Raw genomic sequence first — 20,106 nt, forward strand, 5'->3', positions numbered from 1 at the left:
GTGGTGAATGGAGATGGAAAAATTGAACGACTACACTTCACTTCTTTAAAATGCTGATAATGGGAAGCATTTAAAAAGCTTGGCATCAGAATGCCTGCCTGACCTTGCAATTAGTGAGTTGTGTAAGGAAACATGAAGAGAAAGGAAACAAAACTAAGTTGCAATGGTAAAATAAATTACAACAAGATATTTCTCTATTACGTGAAGAATCCACTTAAACCATGCTTCCTTTTAATGTAATGGTTTCTGTTGATGTTCTACACCGTGTAGGAATGGTATATTCAGTATTAAATTAGCTCCCCATTTAAACGGAGCCTAGGAAAATGGTTTCAGTCCAAACTGAACCAGTTATGCAAATGAGAAATTATTGAATAACTGCCATCTGAAGAAACTTATAGACTTCTGAAGGGAATGACCCAGGTACAATAAAGGGCTTCTTCCTCGAAGCGTACATGGGATCTCCCTCCATTTAAAACTCAAAGCATGTTGATATAACATCAAGTCATCAAAGTGAACCCGGCTTCCAAAGGGGCTGGATGCATATTTGTTTTTAAATTTCACTTTCTCTCTCAATTGGTGGTGCTACTAAAAATATTCATTAACCCTTATGTTTAGCATACCTCACACACACCTCTTGTGTAAACTCATTATCTTAGCATCTTTTGGGTGAACAAATAAGCACACCGTGAGGGATGTATAGATTCATTAAATCGTTAAATTATGATCCCCAAATTTCCAGAGCCATTAATATTGACTTTCGATTTGGGTAGAAATATAAACTTCTAAGTAAATCTTATCTTTAATAAGGATTTAACTTTTTGTACCAGCTAAGCATATAGGAACAGGAAGAGGCCATTCAGACAACCCAAGCTTTAGTTCAAATTGAGCTCTGCACCCCAGTTTTCATTCCTCTATTTTCTCAGCCCCATGCGTTAATTCTTTGCCAGCACCCCGGCTTCTGTTTAATCTTTCACTTAAATCCTTCAACCAAGCCTGAATTCAATTAGCTCTTTACTATAGGGAATTTACTACTTGTTATGTTCAGCTAGTTTGTAAGAAATTTAAGGAACCAAAAAGGCCACTAGTTTTCCCATCTGTCCTGTGGTAGATTAATTTCACCACCGTTTTCATGTTCTTCAAGTCATTCCCTCAAGAAATTCATTCAGTGGTCTTGAGCCCATGTCTACTATCTGTTTCAGTTGCATTAAGTGCATTACAGCTTATTGCACATCTTTATTATCTTTTGGATGATCTAATTTCTTCCTTCTTGAGTTACCTGTTAACTTGTTTGCCCTTGTATTTGAGTTCTGCAAGCTAATGAAGCGTGTGTGGACCAACTTTATCAATTACTTTCCATTAGACTTCCTCAAAGTATTGCATTTTGTAACAAGAAGAAAATTAGTTTTTCCATTCCATGCAGCTTGAATTCCTAATATGAAATATATTTGTTGTCTGTCTCTAGATTGTGCAAGAATTAATATTTCACCGATGAATGTGTGATTAGAACTGTAAGCTACTCAAGGTTGAATCTGTGGAAAACTGAATTTGTCGGAGCTGTTGGAGAAGAATTTTTAAACTGAACTACAAATTTGTCTCATGCAGTGGTGCAAAATGGCCTGTCAGATTAGCTGCCTGTCACGTGCAGTCTGATTAGTGTGGGCTAAACTGGTGAGAAACTCCCCAGGGCCTGAAAAGTGTCGTTGAATAGCAGTGGGGAACTGAAACTCCCTGAAAAACCCGTCATAAATGAACAAATCTTTCCAGAGAATCGTGCCCAATTTCAGGAATCTCTTGCAGCAAATTGTTACTGCATAGCAAAAGATTTTGGCAAAGTTCTATGCTTATTCATGCACAATGTTATAGTTCTTACCTTAGAAAAGTTGAGATTATTGAACCTGTTGGAACATTTGACCAAATAGACCAGTAACGCACAGGCTGAGGAATTGATGGTAAAGTGGTGACTCGAGTCAATCAAAAACTTGCAAAACTCATAAAGTTCACACATTGCTTAAGCCTTACTACAATCGTTGAACTTCTTCCACTAGTTTCAATCTGTGCTTTCGGTTGAACTAATCAGTTTGAAAAAGATCTTCTACTTTATCTCTTAAGTTCAGGATGTTTGGTATTCAAGTAGAATTTTAGTATGCTATCCTGAGCAAGAACATCACAGACAACATGTTGTGGTTGATGGTTGTCATCAGAATGTATAAAAGTGAATCCAAAATCCATGTAGGAGACACAATGGGCCAAATGGCCTCCTGTATTGTAACAATTCTGTGATTTATTTTTAATTTTTGCCCGGCTCTATTCGCCCCTTTATAAAGGGGCCCAACAACAAGTTATTATTGGACATATCTGGTGTTAAAGGACTCTGTTTGGACATGGGAAGATTAAGTAAATGATGCATGAACTTGAGCTTTAAAAAGAGTTAAAAGGAGGAGAAGTGGCGTTTGGTATGAATCAGTAATAGTAGATATATGAACATCAATTTGAGTCAGAATAGATGGTGCAGCCACAAATATAGGTAGAAGGCAGTTGGTTTGACTTGTAAAAGATCAGAGTTCTGAGAGCTGAAGATCTGCATCCGTGGATTAGTTGGAGAAATGCATCTGAGAAAGATGCTTGAATTGATTTCTGTCCTATGCTGAATTTGTTGATCTTAAACAGGGGGTAGTAATGGCACTGCAATTGACCTCCACTCCCTATTTATGAATCATAACATCAGGCTGGATTATTCCTCATAATCACAATGCAGTTAATTCTGCTGAAAAGTACGTATTTGTAAATATTGCATAGATATAGGACTAGGCTCAGCTGTAATATTTTTCTCTCTTTCCCCCACCACCCAGTACAAGGTCTCCTATATGGGATCAGCTGTATGGAATGTCACCTCTTAAGTGTTTTTATTTAACAAGCATTTATTTAAACCACAGATTTCATTACATTTATATTGAGCACTGAGAGACCATATGATCTTACTAAATGGTGCTGCAAGCTTGCTTTGCACATTGGGGTCAGTTTGGAAAAAATTGCAAAGCTCTCTACATGCTATATATCAACAAAAGTGATGGGCTTGACTAAATTATCCCTTAACAGCTGTGTTTGCACTGTTATTCTAAAGCAAATTTGAATATTTTATTCTTGCGCATTTTATTGGCAAGTGATGAAACCAAAAACCTTTCACGTACAGGAAACATTTAGTACAAGTCTGTTTGCAGTCCCTGTGAAGCCACTTGTGTTAGAGAAGTAATTCTGCATCTGATTGGCATACAGCAGGTTTTTAACCTGTACAGTTTTTATTTATGACTTTCACCAGTAATTTCCTGCCTGTTAAATTACTCTCAGATGAAAGTTGTTTCTCTCCACGCACGCACACACACACACACGCACAGGCCCATGTCAAAGAAGCAACTACTTTGATCTTGCTGTTTAGGAGTCTCTCCATATTGGGTTTCTATGCATTTCTTCAGTTGCAGTGGAGATATGTTTCATCTGGATTCCCCTGCCCTCTTAATTGCACCATTTTAAAAAGTGTAACGTAAAATTGTTTCCACAAACCTTATAAGAGACTAATTATAGGTTAAAACTTCTCGTCAAATGCAAAAGTAGAAATTCTTGTTTTATTCTGAAATTAACCACTAATAAAGTCGCAGAAAGCTCTTATTTCAAAACTGAATGAATGGGAGCCGTTACTTATGGCGCAATCTAACATTTTCATGTCTTGTGTTAAGAAGGGAAAGTACAGAGGTTTTTCAAGACCCTTTAGTTGCGTTGAATTTTTCCTGCCAATTTTGACTCTGAGCATTATTTTTGTTCTCAAGATTTTTGATGATTTCAGTTTGAATCTTGTCTGTATAGGTGCATTGGGAGTCTGTTGCCAGATCTGTCCCCTGGCTAGAAATAGAGGAAGTGGGTCAGAGTGACTATGGAACCGCCTTTCAAGCTCACCTGGAAGATATCCAGTGATGTAAAGTCGCCATAGTCCCAGATGACCATAGGCTGCCTTCACCTTTGGGAAAGCTGACTTGTGGCAATTTAACCTGAGGATCACCACATTTCAGGAGGGAGCAGGTTTGAGAAGGCATGAATTCATGAGATTCATGAATAATCTCAACTGGTTTGGGAATTGAACCTGCGTTGCTGGCTTCGCTTTGCATCACAAACCAGCAGTGCAGCTAACTGAGCTAAACTGGCCCCGAACAGGGCAAGGCTCAGCAATGTGCACCTACCCCCCCCCCCCCCCCCCGCTTCCCGTTCTGCAGTCAGGTGGTCATTACAGAAGATATGTGCCGGACAATCAGTTGAACATGAGAATCCACTGCATTCAGCAAAGAGAAATAAACCCAAATGTATAAACTGAAATCCAACTGAGACAGGAGAACCCTGAAATCAAATTTTCTCTGTATAATCAGCCATTTATTGTGGTTTCCAGGTGCAGCTGCATTTCATAATTAGACATGCCATGTTTATGTAACTCTCGAAAGTATGGTTAAAATACATCCGTGCATTTACTGAATATAAATCCCGCTTGCAATAGTGCAATGCTGGTATTCATTCTTTTGTGAAACACTCCTACGTGACATCTGACTCTTCCACTGTTGTGAAAGTGGCTATACCTACCAACTCATTATCACTGATGTATGTAATATAATTTTTTTTATTTCACACCCCCTTCCCACCCCTGCCACCAAGAAACAATTCTGTTCCATAGAGAATAATTTTAAGCTATCCAAATAGTCTCTTTCCCCTGCTCTTTCCTCATAGCTCTGAAATGCTTCTTATTCAAGTGTTGAATTAATTCTCCTTTGGAAATTACTATTGAATCTGCGTCCACCGCCCTTGCAGGCAATGCATTCCAGATCTCAGCAATTCACTGCACAAAAATAATTCTCATCTCCTGGATCTTTTGTCAATGTCTGCTGGTTACTGACCCTCCTACCAAAAGAAAGTTTCTTTTTATTTGCTCCATTAAATCCCTTGTCATTTGAACATTCCTGTTAAACTTTATCTTTTATGTTTTCTACTCGGAGGTAAACAATACCAGCATGTGTCTTCATAATCTGGAAACAGTTCACTTTTTTGAAGAGCACGCCAAATAACTTGATGTACTGACGACAGTATGTTTTGCTTATGTTTTCATTGTATATTTTCTGGTGCTGCAGGTAAAGGAAACAATGGATTCCAATGCAGATGCTCAACATGGTGACACTCCAATTTCAGAAACGGAAACCCACCAGCTAGCAGTTCAAACACAAGCACAGCTTGCAACTATAGCGCAGGTATTTTTCAACGTGCTGAACAAATGACAATTTGAACCATTGAAAGCACGAGTATTCCCAGCCTCCGTTTAATTTTTTTAAATAATCTCCAAACCCAGCAGATGTCACTGTCCTATCCCCATAGAATTGGTTTCAAAAACCTTCTAACTGATGGAAGTTTATTTCTGTTAGGCTAGTTGTACCAGTTCCACATTTGGTCTTGTTGCAGTAGAGATGCCCAGGGAGGGGAAAATCAGCCAGAGTTCCTGCTTCATGCAGATCCAGTAACAGGCTCAGTGGGAGCACTGTTATCTTTCGAGTCAGAATACTATGGCTTCAAATGAGAGAGTGTTGCACTGTCAGGAATGGAATCATTCGGATGAGATATTAAACCAAGGCCCCATCTTCCTTCTCAGGTGGGCACTATTTTGAAGAAGAGCCTGGATATTTTCCCCAAGTGTCCTGATCAATATTTATCTCTCACCCACTGTCATTAAAACAGATGATCTGTGGACTTCTGGTGGCCGCCATGGTGAGAGTGGTCACACACAGGGTAGCTCCTGCTCAAAAGGTGTAAAACCAAGCTCTTTTTACATGAAAGCAGGAGAAATTTTGACTGAAAAGTGCAGTTAAACATTGGAGGAGAAGTACCCCCCGGGTGTGCATGTCTGCTGGTTATCAGAGCCGACAGAAGTAGGTGAAAGACCAGGACAAGTAGCCAGAAGAGACCTGTGGCGCAGCAGTTATTGGAAAGACGGTGGAGGGGGAAGGGCTAGTACAGGTTGGAAAACCCCAGATGGAGCAGTTGATGGCTTTTATCAGAGAAGTGTTCCATCAACAAAGAAAAGAGATGCAGGAGGGCCGATCGAAGGCCTTCGAAGGGACTGTGACACCCCTGAAGGGCTTGATGGAAGTGGTCGAAAAGTGTCTGGAGGCACAGGCGTTGCAGAGCCAGGAGAGGATGATGTCAACCACAGCGATCGAGTGGTGGCATTGGAGGCAGACGTGGGGTTCTTGGGGGACATTTGCAAGATTTTAAGAGCAACGGTGGAAGACAAGAGAACAGTTTGAGAAGGCAGAACCTGCACGTCGTCGGTATGCCGGAAGGAGTGGAAGGCACGAGTGCCACAAGGTACGTCTCGAAGATGTTGGCAGGGCTGGTGACAGAGAGGGTGTTGGACAAGGCCCTAGCAGTGGATAGAGCGCACAGGTCTTTTAAGACAGAAGCCAAGAACAGGGAAGCTACCGCAGGTGGTGTTCGTAAGACTTCACAGGTTCATGGAAAAGGAAAAGATCCTGCAGTGGGTCAGGGAGAAATGGAATGGGAGGGGAACAGGGTCCGAATATACAAGGACATTGGAGCTGAACTAGCAAAACAAAGTGCCGGATTTAACAGGGCCACAGCAGTGCTTTATCGACAACCGATCAGGTTCGGGATGCTCGTCCAGCAGAACCGTGGATGATCTACAAAGGCCGGATATTACTTTGAAACAACAGAAGCGGCCATTGACTTTTTAAAGAGAACAAACTGTGGGAGAACTGAACTTTATTTGGAGACGGACGAGCCGGGACTTTGGAGTTCGGAGGATACGGGTAGAGTGGGGCTGAAGATTTTTTTTCTTAGGTGTTGGATTCTTGGGTCAGTTTTTGTTGCTGGGGTAATACGTTTGTCAGGGGGCAGCTGTCTTCTCACTTCCATCCTGCCGCCGACTGCCTGTGGCGGTGTTTTTCTTTTTTTCGGAGGAGGCGACCTATGATTTGAGATATGTCTTTGTTTGGGAGGGGGTGATCCAATGGGGAGCCTTCTACACAGATCGCAGGGGGGGGTGGTGAGGGTTAGTCAGAGGAGCCTTCGGGCAGGAGTTGCCTCGCTGGCAGGTAATGCTGGTGAACGGACGTGAGGTGGGAGAGATGGCCGAGGGGGTGTGGCAGGGTTGGAGTAGAAGAGCGATCAGGGGCGGAGAAGACGGCCATCTTAGATGGTACCCGTACAGGGCAAAATTAAAGGCAGTAGAACCGAAAGAGGCGGATGGTGGAGGTGAATGAAGCCTCAGTAAGGCTTGTAACATGGACCGTGCAAGGGCTTAATGGGCTGGTGAAGAGATCTTGGGTCTTTGCGCACTTTAGGGGTTTGAAGGCAGGGGTGATCTTTTTGCAGGAGACGTCCCACCGCGTGACGGACTAGGTCAGGCTGAGAAATGGATGGGTGAGTCAGATATTCCACTCAGGGTTTGACTCAAAATCGTGGTGGGTGGCAATTTTGTTGAGCAAAAAGACAGGGATTGTGAGTGGGAAGGAAGTGATGGTGAGCTGGTGGTGTTGGTGAATACATATGCACCGAATTGGGATGCTGTGGGAATTGTGAGGGGGTTGCTGGGAGCGATCCTGGGATTTGGTCACGCATCAGTTGGTTTTCGGAGGTCAATGGGATGGCTGCGGATGGCAAATTTGCTGGGAGGGTTCATGGAGAGGATGGGCATATTGCACCCATTATTTGGGGAAGGTGGCTTATATAAGGTATACTCCAGAATCACCTTTTTTGTGGTGAGCCGTGAGGTGCTGGTAGGATTGGAAGGGGCAGAGTACACGGATAGTAATTTCAGACCATATGCCCAACTGGCTGAAGGTTTGGCTTGGATTGAGACGGGAGCAGAGGCTGTGATGGAGGTTAGATTCGGGATTGCCATCAGACAGAGGGTTTTGTGATGAGGTACAGTCGGTGATTAAGAACTATGTGAAGTTGAACCAAAATGGAGAGATGTCGGCCACATTCTGGAAGGCATTGAAGGCGGTAGTTCAGGGAGGGGGGAGATAATCCTGTTCAAGGCACATGAAGGTAGGAAATGGAGAGAGGAGTGCGAACAGTTATTGGGTGCGATAGTCAAGGTGGTCAGGGAATATTCAAGTGCGCCCACTACGGATGGGTTGGTGAGAAGGAAAAAGCTACAGGGACAATTCGATAGGTTGACGACAGGGAGGCTGGTGGGGCAGCTGCGCAGGACAACGGGGGTGCAGTAAGAGTATGGAAAGAAGGCAAGTCATATGTTGACACATCAGTTACCGAGGCAGGCCACGTCCACGGAATGTTTGAGGGTGCAGACAGGAGAGGTGATGTCGGAGACAAGAAAGATAAATGAAGCATTTGAGGAATATTACGAGCATCTGTACAGGGCGGACATAGGGGGGCGAATAGGGGGATATGGGGCGGTTCTTAGATGGGTGGGAGTTCCCGCGGCTGGAGGAAGGGGGTGCAAATGGGGGAAAAAACTGTACAGACTATAAAATTGAGAGTTGGGGAGGATGTCTCCGGATTATTGATGTTTTGCAACTGTTGAATAAGTTTGGAATAAACTACATTATGATCTGTTCATTGCCACATTGCTGTCTGTAGGTGCAAATTACCTGCCACATTTCATATGTACAAGTGACTAAACCTTATTGGCAGTCGACCTACTTCTATGGTTCATATATGTTTTGAGTAAGCATGAGACACTTTGTAGTGTAGTATGTGGAACAAACGTTATTGATATACAACAGAGTTAATGGCCCAATATGTGCAGAGAGATAGTTTTCGACTTCTATAACTTCCAAGCTCTTTTTTCTAAAACTTGTTGAAAACCAGTGCTCCTTCATGCACCATATTTTGCCTACGTCAAATGTGCATGTCACCGATAAGGCTTCATGATATGCCAGATCCCAAACCTTTTGAGGAGAGTGTCTTCATATCAAAAATTTACGTTCTTTTTTTATTCGGAAGTTGCTTCCCTTAAATAAGACATATAGACATAGAATTTACAGTACAGAAGGAGGCCATTGGTCTGCACCGACCTTTGGAACATTTTTCAAAACAATTTTTGTCAACTGTCAACTTTCCATACTAAAGCAAAAGGCAGCCTCTACCCATATTAATTATTCTAGCCCCTAAAATTGCACTTCATCATTCAGGGCTGACATCATCACTACTGTATTATGTTTTTATTGCTGAGGACAAACTTTGCATTCCTCTCATGGCATCTCAAAATCATGTCGTTTGTATTGAAAAAGTCAATTATGCTCCATTGTACAAAAAAGTTTAATCGTTAATCCTTGACTCTCTACAATATCCAACGCACTTGAGAAGTACTTTATTGGCTGTGAAGCGCTTTAGAACATCCTGAGAGTTTGAAAGGTGTTCTATAAATGCAAGTCTTTTTACTGGACAGTGAGCATTATAAGCAAGAACTTAGTTCAACTGTTGATGGTCTCCCCAGTCAGATATCTCACAAGCACTTAATAGTCCAAGTTGTTTAGGTTAGATGCTGTCCATGTGCGTGGAATAATATCCAAGTAACGGTCAGTGACTTTAAATGACCTTAAATGAGAAAATATTTGGCTGAAGAAGTTTGATCCATATATTAACAGCGTGGGCAAGATGTGCCACTGGGGATCAGTGCTCTCTTGACCTTTGGGACAATTTCTACCAACTCCTAACCTGCTGTGTGCAGCAATTGCTCTATGATTCTAACATTATGTATTAAGTCTGTATTCTTGAAAATAGTCATGATCACCTTGGACCTTATTTCTTACAAAGCAAAAGCTGCAATTCATATATGTCTGGGGCAATACCATTTATGGTGGCGGCATTGAAAGATATAAAATCTTAGAATCATACAATTTACAGTGCAGAAGGAGGCCATTCGGCCCATCGAGTCTGCACCGGCCCTTGGAAAGAGCAACCTACTTATGTCCGCGCCGCCACCCTATCCATGTAAACCCAACCTAACCTTTTGGACACGAAGGGACAATTTAGCATGGCCAATCCACCTAACCTGCACATCTTTGGACTGTGGGAGGAAACCGGAGCACCGGAGGAAACCCACGCTGACACGGGGAAAAAGTGCAAACTCCACAGTCACCTGAGGGCGGAATTGAACCCGGGTCCCTGGAGCTGTGAGGCAGCAATGCTAACCATTGTGCATGTTTTTTCCCCCCAAAATATAATGACATTTTTGAAGGCTCCTTTGCCATCATCGTAGCTTTACAGCAAAGCTTAAGAATGGAGTAGGCCTTTTGATTTGGCTCAGGGTTGTAACAAATGTGTTATTGGATAAATAAACCCTGCCAAGAAAGAATAAGACTCAAAAAATGAGCACTCCTCATTCTCCTCCAATACATCTATCTCCTCCATGTTCAGCTCAGTGGAGCTACTCCACGGTTGTTTCCACTCCTAGCTCAAGCATCTCCTGCACTAGTTTGTGCCAGTATTTGTACCTTCTTCATCTCCTGCCATGGATTTATTCTTAGCCACTAGCTATGCTGTTCCTTATCAACATCATTGGACATGGGGGTCATCTTCGACAAATATGCTGATGACACCAAACTCTCCTTTATTTATTCCTCATTGGTTCCTTTTCCTTCTTAAACATCATTTTAAAAAGATTCCTTTTCTCCTTTGCATTATTGGCAGTTATACTTCCCTACATTACACCAGTGATTATACTTCAACAGTACTTCATTGACTGAAAGCACTTTGGGGCATCCTGAGCTTATGAACCTCAGTGTATAAATGCAAGATATTCCTTTTTCGTTTCACAATTACTCAATATTGTATGAAGAACCCACGCCCTTTCAAATTCTGTAGATTCTGGAAGGGTTCCTGCAGACTAGATGGTAGCAAATGTAACCCCACTACTTTAGAAGGGAAGAAGAGGGAAACCTGTTAATTTGGTGTCAGTAGTTAATAAAATATTAAAATCTATTATAAGAAGATTTGATATTTGGACATTAATTAAGAATGATAAAATTAGGCAGCGTCAACATGGATTTATGAAAGGAAAATCAAGTTTGACAAACTTGTTGGGAGTTTCTTTTGAGGATGTTATTTTTATCATGAATAAAAGAGAACCAGGAGATTTAGCATATTTTGATTTTTAGAAAGCTTTTGATAAGGTCTTGTACTGGAAGTTAGGAAATAAAATGAGCACATGTAATTGGGGGAAGTATACTAGTGTAATTTAAGAATTGGTTCACAGACTGAAAACAGAAAGTAGAATTAAACGGGTCAAATGTAATATTTCCAAACTTGTTGAAGACACCAAACTGAATGGGAATGTAAGTTGAGGAGAATGCAAGGAGGATTCAAGAGGACTTGGACAGGCTAAGTGATTGGACCAGAACATGGCAGATGGAATATATATGTGTGAAGTTATTCACTGCGGTAGAAAAAACAATGGCAGAATAATTCTTAAAATGGTGAGAGGTTGGGAAGTGCGGGTATTCAAATGGACCCGAGTGTCCTTGTTCGTGAGGCACTAAAAGCTAGCATACATGTTCAGCAATCAGTTAGGAAGGTAAATGACATGTTGGCCTTCATTGTGAGAGGATTTGAGTACAGGAGTAAGCATGCTGCAGATGTATAGAGCCAGGTGAGACCTCTCCTGGAGTGTTGTGCATATTTTGTGTCCCTTTATCTAAGGGAGGATATACTTGCCATAGATGGATTGCAAAGATGGATTCACAGTTTAATCCCTGGGATGATGGGATTATTTTCTGAGGAGAGATTATGGAGATTGGGTTCATATTCCCTGCATGTCAAAGAATGAGGGATCACTTTGTTGAAACTTACAAAATACTTGCATGGCATGACAGGCTGAATGTGGATGAAATGTTTCCCCTGGCTGGTGAGTCTAAAATCAGGGGGCATAATTGGAAAGGAGATTTACCAGGATGTTGCCTAGGCTGGAGAGTTTTAGCCATGAAGAGAGATTGGATAGACTGGAGTTGTTTTCCTTGGAGCAGAGGAGACTGAGGGGAGACATGATTGAGAAGTATAAAATTTATGTGGGGCATAGATATGGTAGATAGGAAGAACCTTTTCCCCTTGGTGGAGGGATCAATGACCAGGGGGCAGAAATTTAAGGTAAGGAGCAGGAGGTTTAGAGGCGATACGAGGAAAACCTTTTGTATCCCGAGGCTGGGGAGAGTTTGGAATTCTCTGCCTCAAAAACAGAGACCCTCATAAGAAGTATTTAGATGTGCACTTGTGATCCCAAGGCTTACAAGGATATGGACCAAGTGGTGGAAAGTAGGATTAGAATAAATTGGGTGGTGGTTTTTGACCGACGCAAAAGCGATTGGATGAAGGGCCTTTTCTGTGCTGTATGATTCCATCAGTATGACTCTATAGTCTCAGGATAAAAGGTAGGCTATTTAAGACTTAGATGAGGAGGAATTTATTCATTGAGGGTGATGAATCTTTGGAATTCTCTAACTAAGAGGGCTATAGAAGCCCGATCATTGACCATGTTAAAGAGAATGTGATGAATGTTAGAAATTGTTATATTTGTTGCTGTAATGTTGTTAAAAAACAGGTTTAAGATGCATACAACCAGTATGTCTGCTAAACCTGTGACTAGAAGATCGTAAAAGTGAGATGCTCCTTAATTTTGCAGAGGGAGTGTTCTGCTGATAGATTTGAGATACATTTATTTGTCGACAGATGACTGGCTATTTTTTTTTCATTTTGGTTTAGAGATCCCTGGGGTGTAGATAACTTAAAAGGTTTGTCTTTGGTCCTGGCTCACCAGGTCTTGGGACATCTTGTGGAAGGAGACAGTAGAATGGCTTGTGCTTTGGGTCGAGGTGATGTAAGGGGAGGAGCCAGGTCTGTCTGTACTTTCAGGTTTCCATAGTACTTTTAAAAAAAATCTTTTTATTCTACTTATTTTCAATATTTTCATCAATAAACAACCAAAGAAAAAACAAACAAAAACAAATATATTAACAATCGCTCACACACAAACTGCACCCCTCTCAATATACAGACCAAAACATCCACCTGGACATTCCAGGTAAAAAAACACATTAACAATCAATCCGTAAACCGTGTAATCAAAAACAACAATACCCCCCCCCCCCCCCCCCCCCAATGTTCAATGGCAACCAATTCTCAGAAGTGCATAGTAAACAGCCACCATGAATTGTGAAACCTTTCCTTCATCCCCTTCAGCTGAGACTTCACCTTCCCAAGAGTCAAAGAAATTCAAGTAGCCCCCCCCCCTGTCAAGCCGTGTCACAGGATGGAGAAGCTGACATCTACCCCAACAGGACCTGCCTCTGGGCAATCAGCGAGGCAACGGTTAACATCTGCCCCCCACACCCGCCTGCCGCTCGAGCCGGTCCCACCCCGAAAAAGTCTTCTAGGGGCCCTGGTTCCAAGTTCTCTGGCACTATCCCAGAGATGACCCTGAAATCTTTCCTCCAACAAATTCCTCACATTCCACGTAACTATCCTAACTTTGGGGGGGTCGGGGGGGGGGTATCTTTCCCCCCACCCCACCCTCCCCTCGCTCCCATTCCCCCCTCATAACTGCAGGCTTGGCCCGGCCCGTTCCATTGTTACCATTGTAACCATCAAGCCCCTCTCCTCTCTTTCCCCCCGCCCTCCCCTCCAAGAATCCTCCCATCCACTTCCTCTCAACATCTCACCCAATAATTTCCATAGGATTTTTAAGTTGAACTGAAGTGTCTTGAGTTGGTTCCTAAAAGGTTCTCTCCAAGGTCTCAGCACAGAAAAGCAAGTAAACCCAATTGTTAATTTTGTTCATAAGTGGTCTTTGAAGTATGGTGGTTTGCTTAATTGGAACATATATAATTGCAGGTGTAGGGAGGAAGTTTTTTTCTTTTATTTAACAACCGTTTTTACTGTTAATTATAAAACTATGATTTACTAATTATAAAACTATGGATTTGTTGCTAATGTGATTGATTCTGTGTTTAAATTAAAGTTTGTTTCAACACAACAGATACCTATTCTCTTACTCTTCTGCTGTGCCTGTGATGCTATCTGCTTTGAAATGACTGGTGCTCTACTTGCAATGTTTCTTCCTGGGGCGATCCTGAGGTGGGAAGGCCACAGCGTTAGAATTTACCAGCACTTATAAGCAGAACTGGCAAGCTGGGTTTAATAAGGTCAAGCCGGCTCCTTTCAGGAGCACGGTGAAGTTTGGAATGGTATACGCGGCCCTTTTGTGGGTCATGCATGGAGGCAGAGACTATTGATTCACCACACTGGAAGAAGCGAACAACTTTATTAAGGAGCACAGACTGGGGGACATAGAAAAGTTTGGGGTGGTTTCACCTGTATGATAATGTTTTGGATGTGTGTTTTTATTGTATTTTACTGTTATATTTGTATAGTTCTGTATAATCTGTTTGCCTGTGATTAGGAAATGGGTTTTCAATGTTTTAAATAAATAATTTGGAATGGTTGGAAATGTAGGGTACTGTGTAGAGAAGGTTTGTTGTACAAGATTAAAATCAGGTTTGGGTAGGGGGGCTGCGGTGGAATTTGTGAAAATATAACACATTTCTTCCCCCGGTGGCTGTCACCCTGCTAGCAGAGATGCTGGTTAATGGAAGTGAAGTGGGGGGAGAAGGCTGGGGAGAGGTGTTTTTGTTTGGTTGGGTAATGAGCCTTGGGTGATTGGGTTTTCTTTTTTTGTGGGAGGGGGGGAAAAGTGGTAGGTATGATGTCGGAGGATGGAGTGGAAAAGGTGCAGGGGATGGGGTCAAGGCAGGAGGGGTGTTCTGTTCATGAAGGTCTCTGTGGACCTATAGGATGGAGGGAGATGGCAGCGGCCATCTTAGGTGGGCCCTGAGAGGCCCCCGACCAGACTGTTTTAATGGAACGTGAGGGGAATGAATGGGCCGGCTAAAAGGTCTTGGGTGTTCGCCCATTTGAAGAACTGGAAGGCGGACGTGATTTTCTTACAGGCGATGCACCTGAGGATTAGGGATCATACAAGGTTGAGGAAACAGTGGGTGGGACAAGTATTCCATTCCAGTTTTGATATGAAGATGAGGGGGACCGTGGTGCTTATTAATACAGGGTGGCCCTTTCAGTGGCTAACAGTGGTGGATCTGGAGAGAAGAAAAGTGATGGTGAGTGGGAGATTTGAGGGAGCGCCTGTGATTTTGGTGAATATGCACTCACCAAATTGGGAGGATATGGAGTTCATTAAGAGAGTGCTGGCAGCCGCCTCAGATCTGGATTCTCATCTGATTATGGGGGAGCTTTAATTGTGTGCTTGATCCGAGACTGGACAAGTCATGCCCCACATACCTTGAGATATCAGGGTTGGTGAACAAGCTGCTCAGGTTTATGGCGCACATGGGGGATGCAGATCTGTGGAGATTTAGACATCTGAAGGAGTTCTTTTTTTCACATGTGCATCGGGTTTACTCCCACATTGACTTTTTCATAGTGGGTTATTGACTTTTTCATAGTGGGTTAGGCATTATCCCCTGGGATGGTAGGGTCTGAATACTTGGCAATTGTTATATCCAACCATGCTCCGCATGTAGATTTTTGTTTGGAATGGGGTTGAGCCCAGCGGCTCCCGGGGAGGTTGGATGTTGCATTGTTAGCGGATAAGGGGGCGTGTGAGAGAATATCCGCTGCTATCGTAACGTACGTGGAGTTTAATAAGAGGGAGGAGGTCTCACCTTCCACATTGTGGGAGGCGTTAAAGGCAGTGATTAGGGGGAAGCTGATCTCGATTAAGGCACACAGATCAGGTGGGAAGGATGGAGAGACAGAGCTTGGTGGAGGCCATTCTGATGGTGGACCGGCAATAGTCAGCTAGCCAAAAGGAGGTGTTGTTGACACATCGGAAGAAGCTCCAGCTGGAGTTCGAGTTGGTATCGACAGGGAAAGCAGTTGGCCAGCTGCAGCGTGTACTAGAGCTGTTCTGTGAGCATGGGGAGAAGACTAGTCGGTTGTTGGCTCACCAGTTGAAATGGCACAAAGCCTCCAGTGCAAATGAGCAACCTGGGGGCGGAGTGGTTTCCGATCCAGGAAAGGTAAATGGGGCTTTTGAGACCCTTTTCCCAGGAGTTGTACAGGTCCCAGCCCCCAGAGGGGGGCTCTGAAATGATACAATTCTTGGATGGTTTGGACTTCCTGGTGGTTTAGAAGGAGTGAGTTGGCGGCTCTCCTCAAGCTGGAGGGAATTATGCCCGGGCGGATTCTCAGTGGAATTTTATAAACAATTTGCGATGGAGCTGGGGCCACATCTACTTGGGATGTTCAACGATTCGTTGTCCAGGAGGGAACTGCCAGCCACATTGGCACAGGCATCTATCTCTCTAGAACTGAAGAAGTTTAAAGATCCAGAGGAGTGTGGGTCATATTGGCCCATATCTCTATTGAATGCCGACACAAAGTTATTGGCAAGGTGCTGGCAACTCGCTTGGAGGAATGTCTACCTTGGTTTGTTGCTGAGGACCAGACGGGGTTTGTGAAGAGCAGACAATTCTTGGCCAACGTAAGGACACTTTTGAATGTGGTGATGTCGCCTCCGTCGAGGTCGGAGCTGGAGATGATCATTTCCATGGACGTGGACAAAGCGTTCGACCGGATAGAATGGGAGTATCTCTTGATACTGGAGCGCTTTGGGTTTGGAGCTAGGTTCATATCTTGGATCAGATTGCTGTATAAGGCCACCTTGGCGAGCATTCCTACCAACACTTAAAGCTCGGGGTACAGGGATGGTGCAGGAGGGAGGGTTTCAGATACCTGGATAATTGGGGCTCATTCTGGGGTAGGTGGGACCTCTACAAACGGGATGGTCTGCACCTGGACCAGAGGGGTACCAATATCATAGAACATACAGTGCAGAAGGAGGCCATTCAGCCCAGCGATCTGGGGGGGGGGGGGGGGGGGGGGGGGGGGGAGATTTGCTAATGCTCTTCGCGAGAGTTTGGGAACCTGAATTGTAGCTCCATTATACAGGAGGTTGAGAGTAGTGAGGTAATGAGTAAGGTTTCAAGGTTGCAGGAGTGTACCGGCAGGCAGGAAGGTGGTTTAAAGTGTGTCTACTTCAAAGCCAGCAGCATCCGGAATAAGATGGGTGAACTTGCAGCATGGGTTGGTACCTGGGACTTTGATGTTGTGGCCATTTCGGAGACATGGCTAGAGCAGGGACAGGAATGGTTGTTGCAGGTTCCGGGGTTTAGATATTTTAGTAAGCTCAGGGAAGGTGATAAAAGAGGGGGAGGGGTGGCATTGTTAGTCAAGGACAGTATTACGGTGGCAGAAATGACGTTTGATGAGGACTCGTCTACTGAGGTAGGATGGGCTGAGGTTAGAAAAAGGAAAGGAGAGGTCAACCTGTTGGGAGTTTTCTATGGGCCTCCGAAAAGGTCCAGAGATGTAGAGGAAAAGATTGCAAAGATGATTCTGGATAGGAGCGAAAGTAACATGGTAGTTGTTATGGGGGTCTTTAACTTTCCAAATATTGTCTGGAAAAGCTATAGATCAAGTACTTTAGATGGGTCCGTTTTTGTCCAATGTGTGCAGGAGGGTTTCCTGACGCAGTATGTCGATAGGCCAACAAGAGGCGAGGCCACATTGGATTTGGTACTGGGTAATGAACCAGGACAGGTGCTAGATTTGGAGGTAAGTGAGCACTTTGGTGATAGTGACCACAATTCAGTTCCGTTTACTTTAGCGATGGAAAGGGGTAGGTATATACCGCAGGGCAAGGGTTATAGCTGGGGGAAAGGCAATTCTGATGCGATGAGGCAAGACTTGGGATGCATAGGATGGGAAAGGAAACTGCAGGGGACGGGCACAATTGAAATGTGGAGCTCGTTCAAGGAACAGCTACTGCGTGTCCTTGATAAGTATGTACCTGTCAGGCAGGAAGGAAGTGGTCAAGCGACGGAACCGTACTTTACTAAAGTAGTTGAATCACTTGTCAAGAGGAAGAAGGAGGCTTTTGTAAAGATGAGACGTGAAGGTTCATTTAGGGCATTTGAGAGTTACAAGTTAGCTAGGAAGGACCTAAAGAGAGAGCTAAGAAGAGCCAGGAGGGGACATGAGAAGTCTTTGGCAGGTAGGATCAAGGATAACCCTAAAGCTTTCTATAGGTATGTCAGGAATAAAGAATGACTAGGGTAAGAGTAGGGCCAGTCAAGGACAGTAGTGGGAAGTTGTGCGTGGAGTCCGAGGAGATAGGAGAGGTGCTAAATGAATATTTTCCGTCAGTATTCACACAGGAAAAAGACAGTGTTGTCGAGGAGAATACTGAGATACAGGCTACTAGACTAGAAGGGCTTGAGGTTCATAAGGAGGAGGTGGTAGCAATTCTGGAAAGTGTGAAAATAGATAAGTCCCCTGGGCCGGATGGGATTTATCCTAGGATTCTCTACGAAGCTAGGGAGGAGATTGCTGAGCCTTTGGGTTTGATCTTTATGTCACCGTTGTCTACAGGAATAGTGCCAGAAGACTGGGGGATAGCAAATGTTGTCCCCTTGTTCAAGAAGGGGAGTAGAGACAACCCCGGTAACTATAGACCAGTGAGCCTTAATTCTGTTGTGGGCAAAGTCTTGGAAAGGTTTATAAGAGATAGGATTTATAATCATCTAGAAAGGAATAATTTGATTAGGGATAGTCAACACGGTTTTGTGAAGGGTAGGTTGTGCCTCAAAACCTTATTGAGTTCTTTGAGAAGGTGACCAAACAGGTGGACAAGGGTGAAGCAGTTGATTTGATGTATATGGATTTCAGTAAAGCGTTTGATAATGTTCCCCACGGTAGGCTATCGCAGAAAATACGGAGGCATGGGATTCAGGGTGATTTAGAGGTTTGGATCAGAAATTGGCTTGCTGTAAGAAGACAGAGGGTGGTGGTTGATGGGAAATGTTCAGCGTGGAGTTCAGTTACTAGTGGTGTACCACAAGGATCTGTTTTGGGGCCACTGCTGTTTGTCATTTTTAGAAATGACCTGGAGGAGGGCGTAGAAGGATGGGTGAGTAAATTTGCAGATGTCACTAAAGTCGGTGGAGTTGTGGACAGTGCGGAAGGATGTTGCAGGTTACAGAGGGACATAAATGAGCTGCAGAGCTGGGCTGAGAGGTGGCAAATGGAGTTTAATGCAGAAAAGTGTGAGGTGATTCATTTTGGACAGAGTACTGGGCTAATGGTAAGATTCTTGGTAGTGTGGATGAGCAGAGAGGTCTCGGTGTCCATGTACATAGATCCCTGAAAGTTGCCGCCCAGGTTGATAGGGTTGTTAAGAAGGCGTACGGTGTGTTAGCTTTTATTGGTAGAGGGATTGAGTTTCAGAGCCATGAGATCATGTTGCAGCTGTACAAAACTCTGGTGCGGCCGCATTTGGAGTATTGCGTGCAGTTCTGGTTGCCGCATTATAGGAAGGATGTGGAAGCATTGGAAAGGGTGCAGAGGAGATTTACCAGGATGTTGCCTGGTATAGAGGGAAGATCTTACGAGGAAAGGCTGAGGGACTTGAGGCTGTTTTCATTAGAGATAAGAAAGTTAAGAGGTGACTTAATTGAGGCATACAAGATGATCAGAGGATTAGATAGGGTGGACAGTGAGAGCCTTTTTCCTCGGATGGTGATGGCTAGCACGAGGGGACATAGCTTTAAATTGAGGGGAGATAGATATAGGACAGATGCCAGAGGCAGGTTCTTTACTCAGAGTAGTAAGGCCATGGAATGCCCTGCCTGCAATAGTAGTGGACTCGCCAACATTAAGGGCATTTAAATGGTCATTGGATAAACATATGGATGATAAGGGAATAGTGTAGATGGGCTTTAAAGTGGTTTCACAGGTCAACGCAACATCGAGGGCCGAAGGGCCTGTACTGCGCTGTAATGTTCTATGTTCTCTGTACTTATGACTATTGGGGAACAAGGCAGGGGTGGCCACTTTCCCTGTTTTTGTGTTCGTAATTGAACCGCTGGCTATTGCAGGGAGGTCACCAACAGAATGGAAGGGTATAGAGAGGGAGGTATGGAGCATTGAGTGTCTCTAAATGCAGACAATTACTTTTGTATTTAG

The 20,106-nt window shown here is 43.7% G+C and overlaps 1 protein-coding gene across 3 annotated transcripts in view; it reads left to right on the forward strand.

Annotated features, from left to right (window-relative positions):
- Positions 1-20,106, forward strand: part of creb1b (cAMP responsive element binding protein 1b) — a 99,836-nt gene that overhangs the window by 33,669 nt on the left and 46,061 nt on the right. For 2 of the 3 annotated variants that reach the window (XM_038787299.1, XM_038787300.1), the window contains exon 2: positions 5,163-5,279. The exons of the other annotated variant lie outside the window; for it this stretch is intronic. In XM_038787299.1, coding sequence (XP_038643227.1) covers positions 5,175-5,279 — 105 coding nt within the window. In that variant the 5' untranslated portion in view covers positions 5,163-5,174. The remainder of the gene's footprint in view (positions 1-5,162; positions 5,280-20,106) is intronic. 3 annotated transcript variants of the gene reach the window in all.

Source organism: Scyliorhinus canicula, chromosome 2, assembly GCF_902713615.1.
Source record: "Scyliorhinus canicula chromosome 2, sScyCan1.1, whole genome shotgun sequence".
NCBI lineage: Eukaryota > Metazoa > Chordata > Chondrichthyes > Carcharhiniformes > Scyliorhinidae > Scyliorhinus > Scyliorhinus canicula.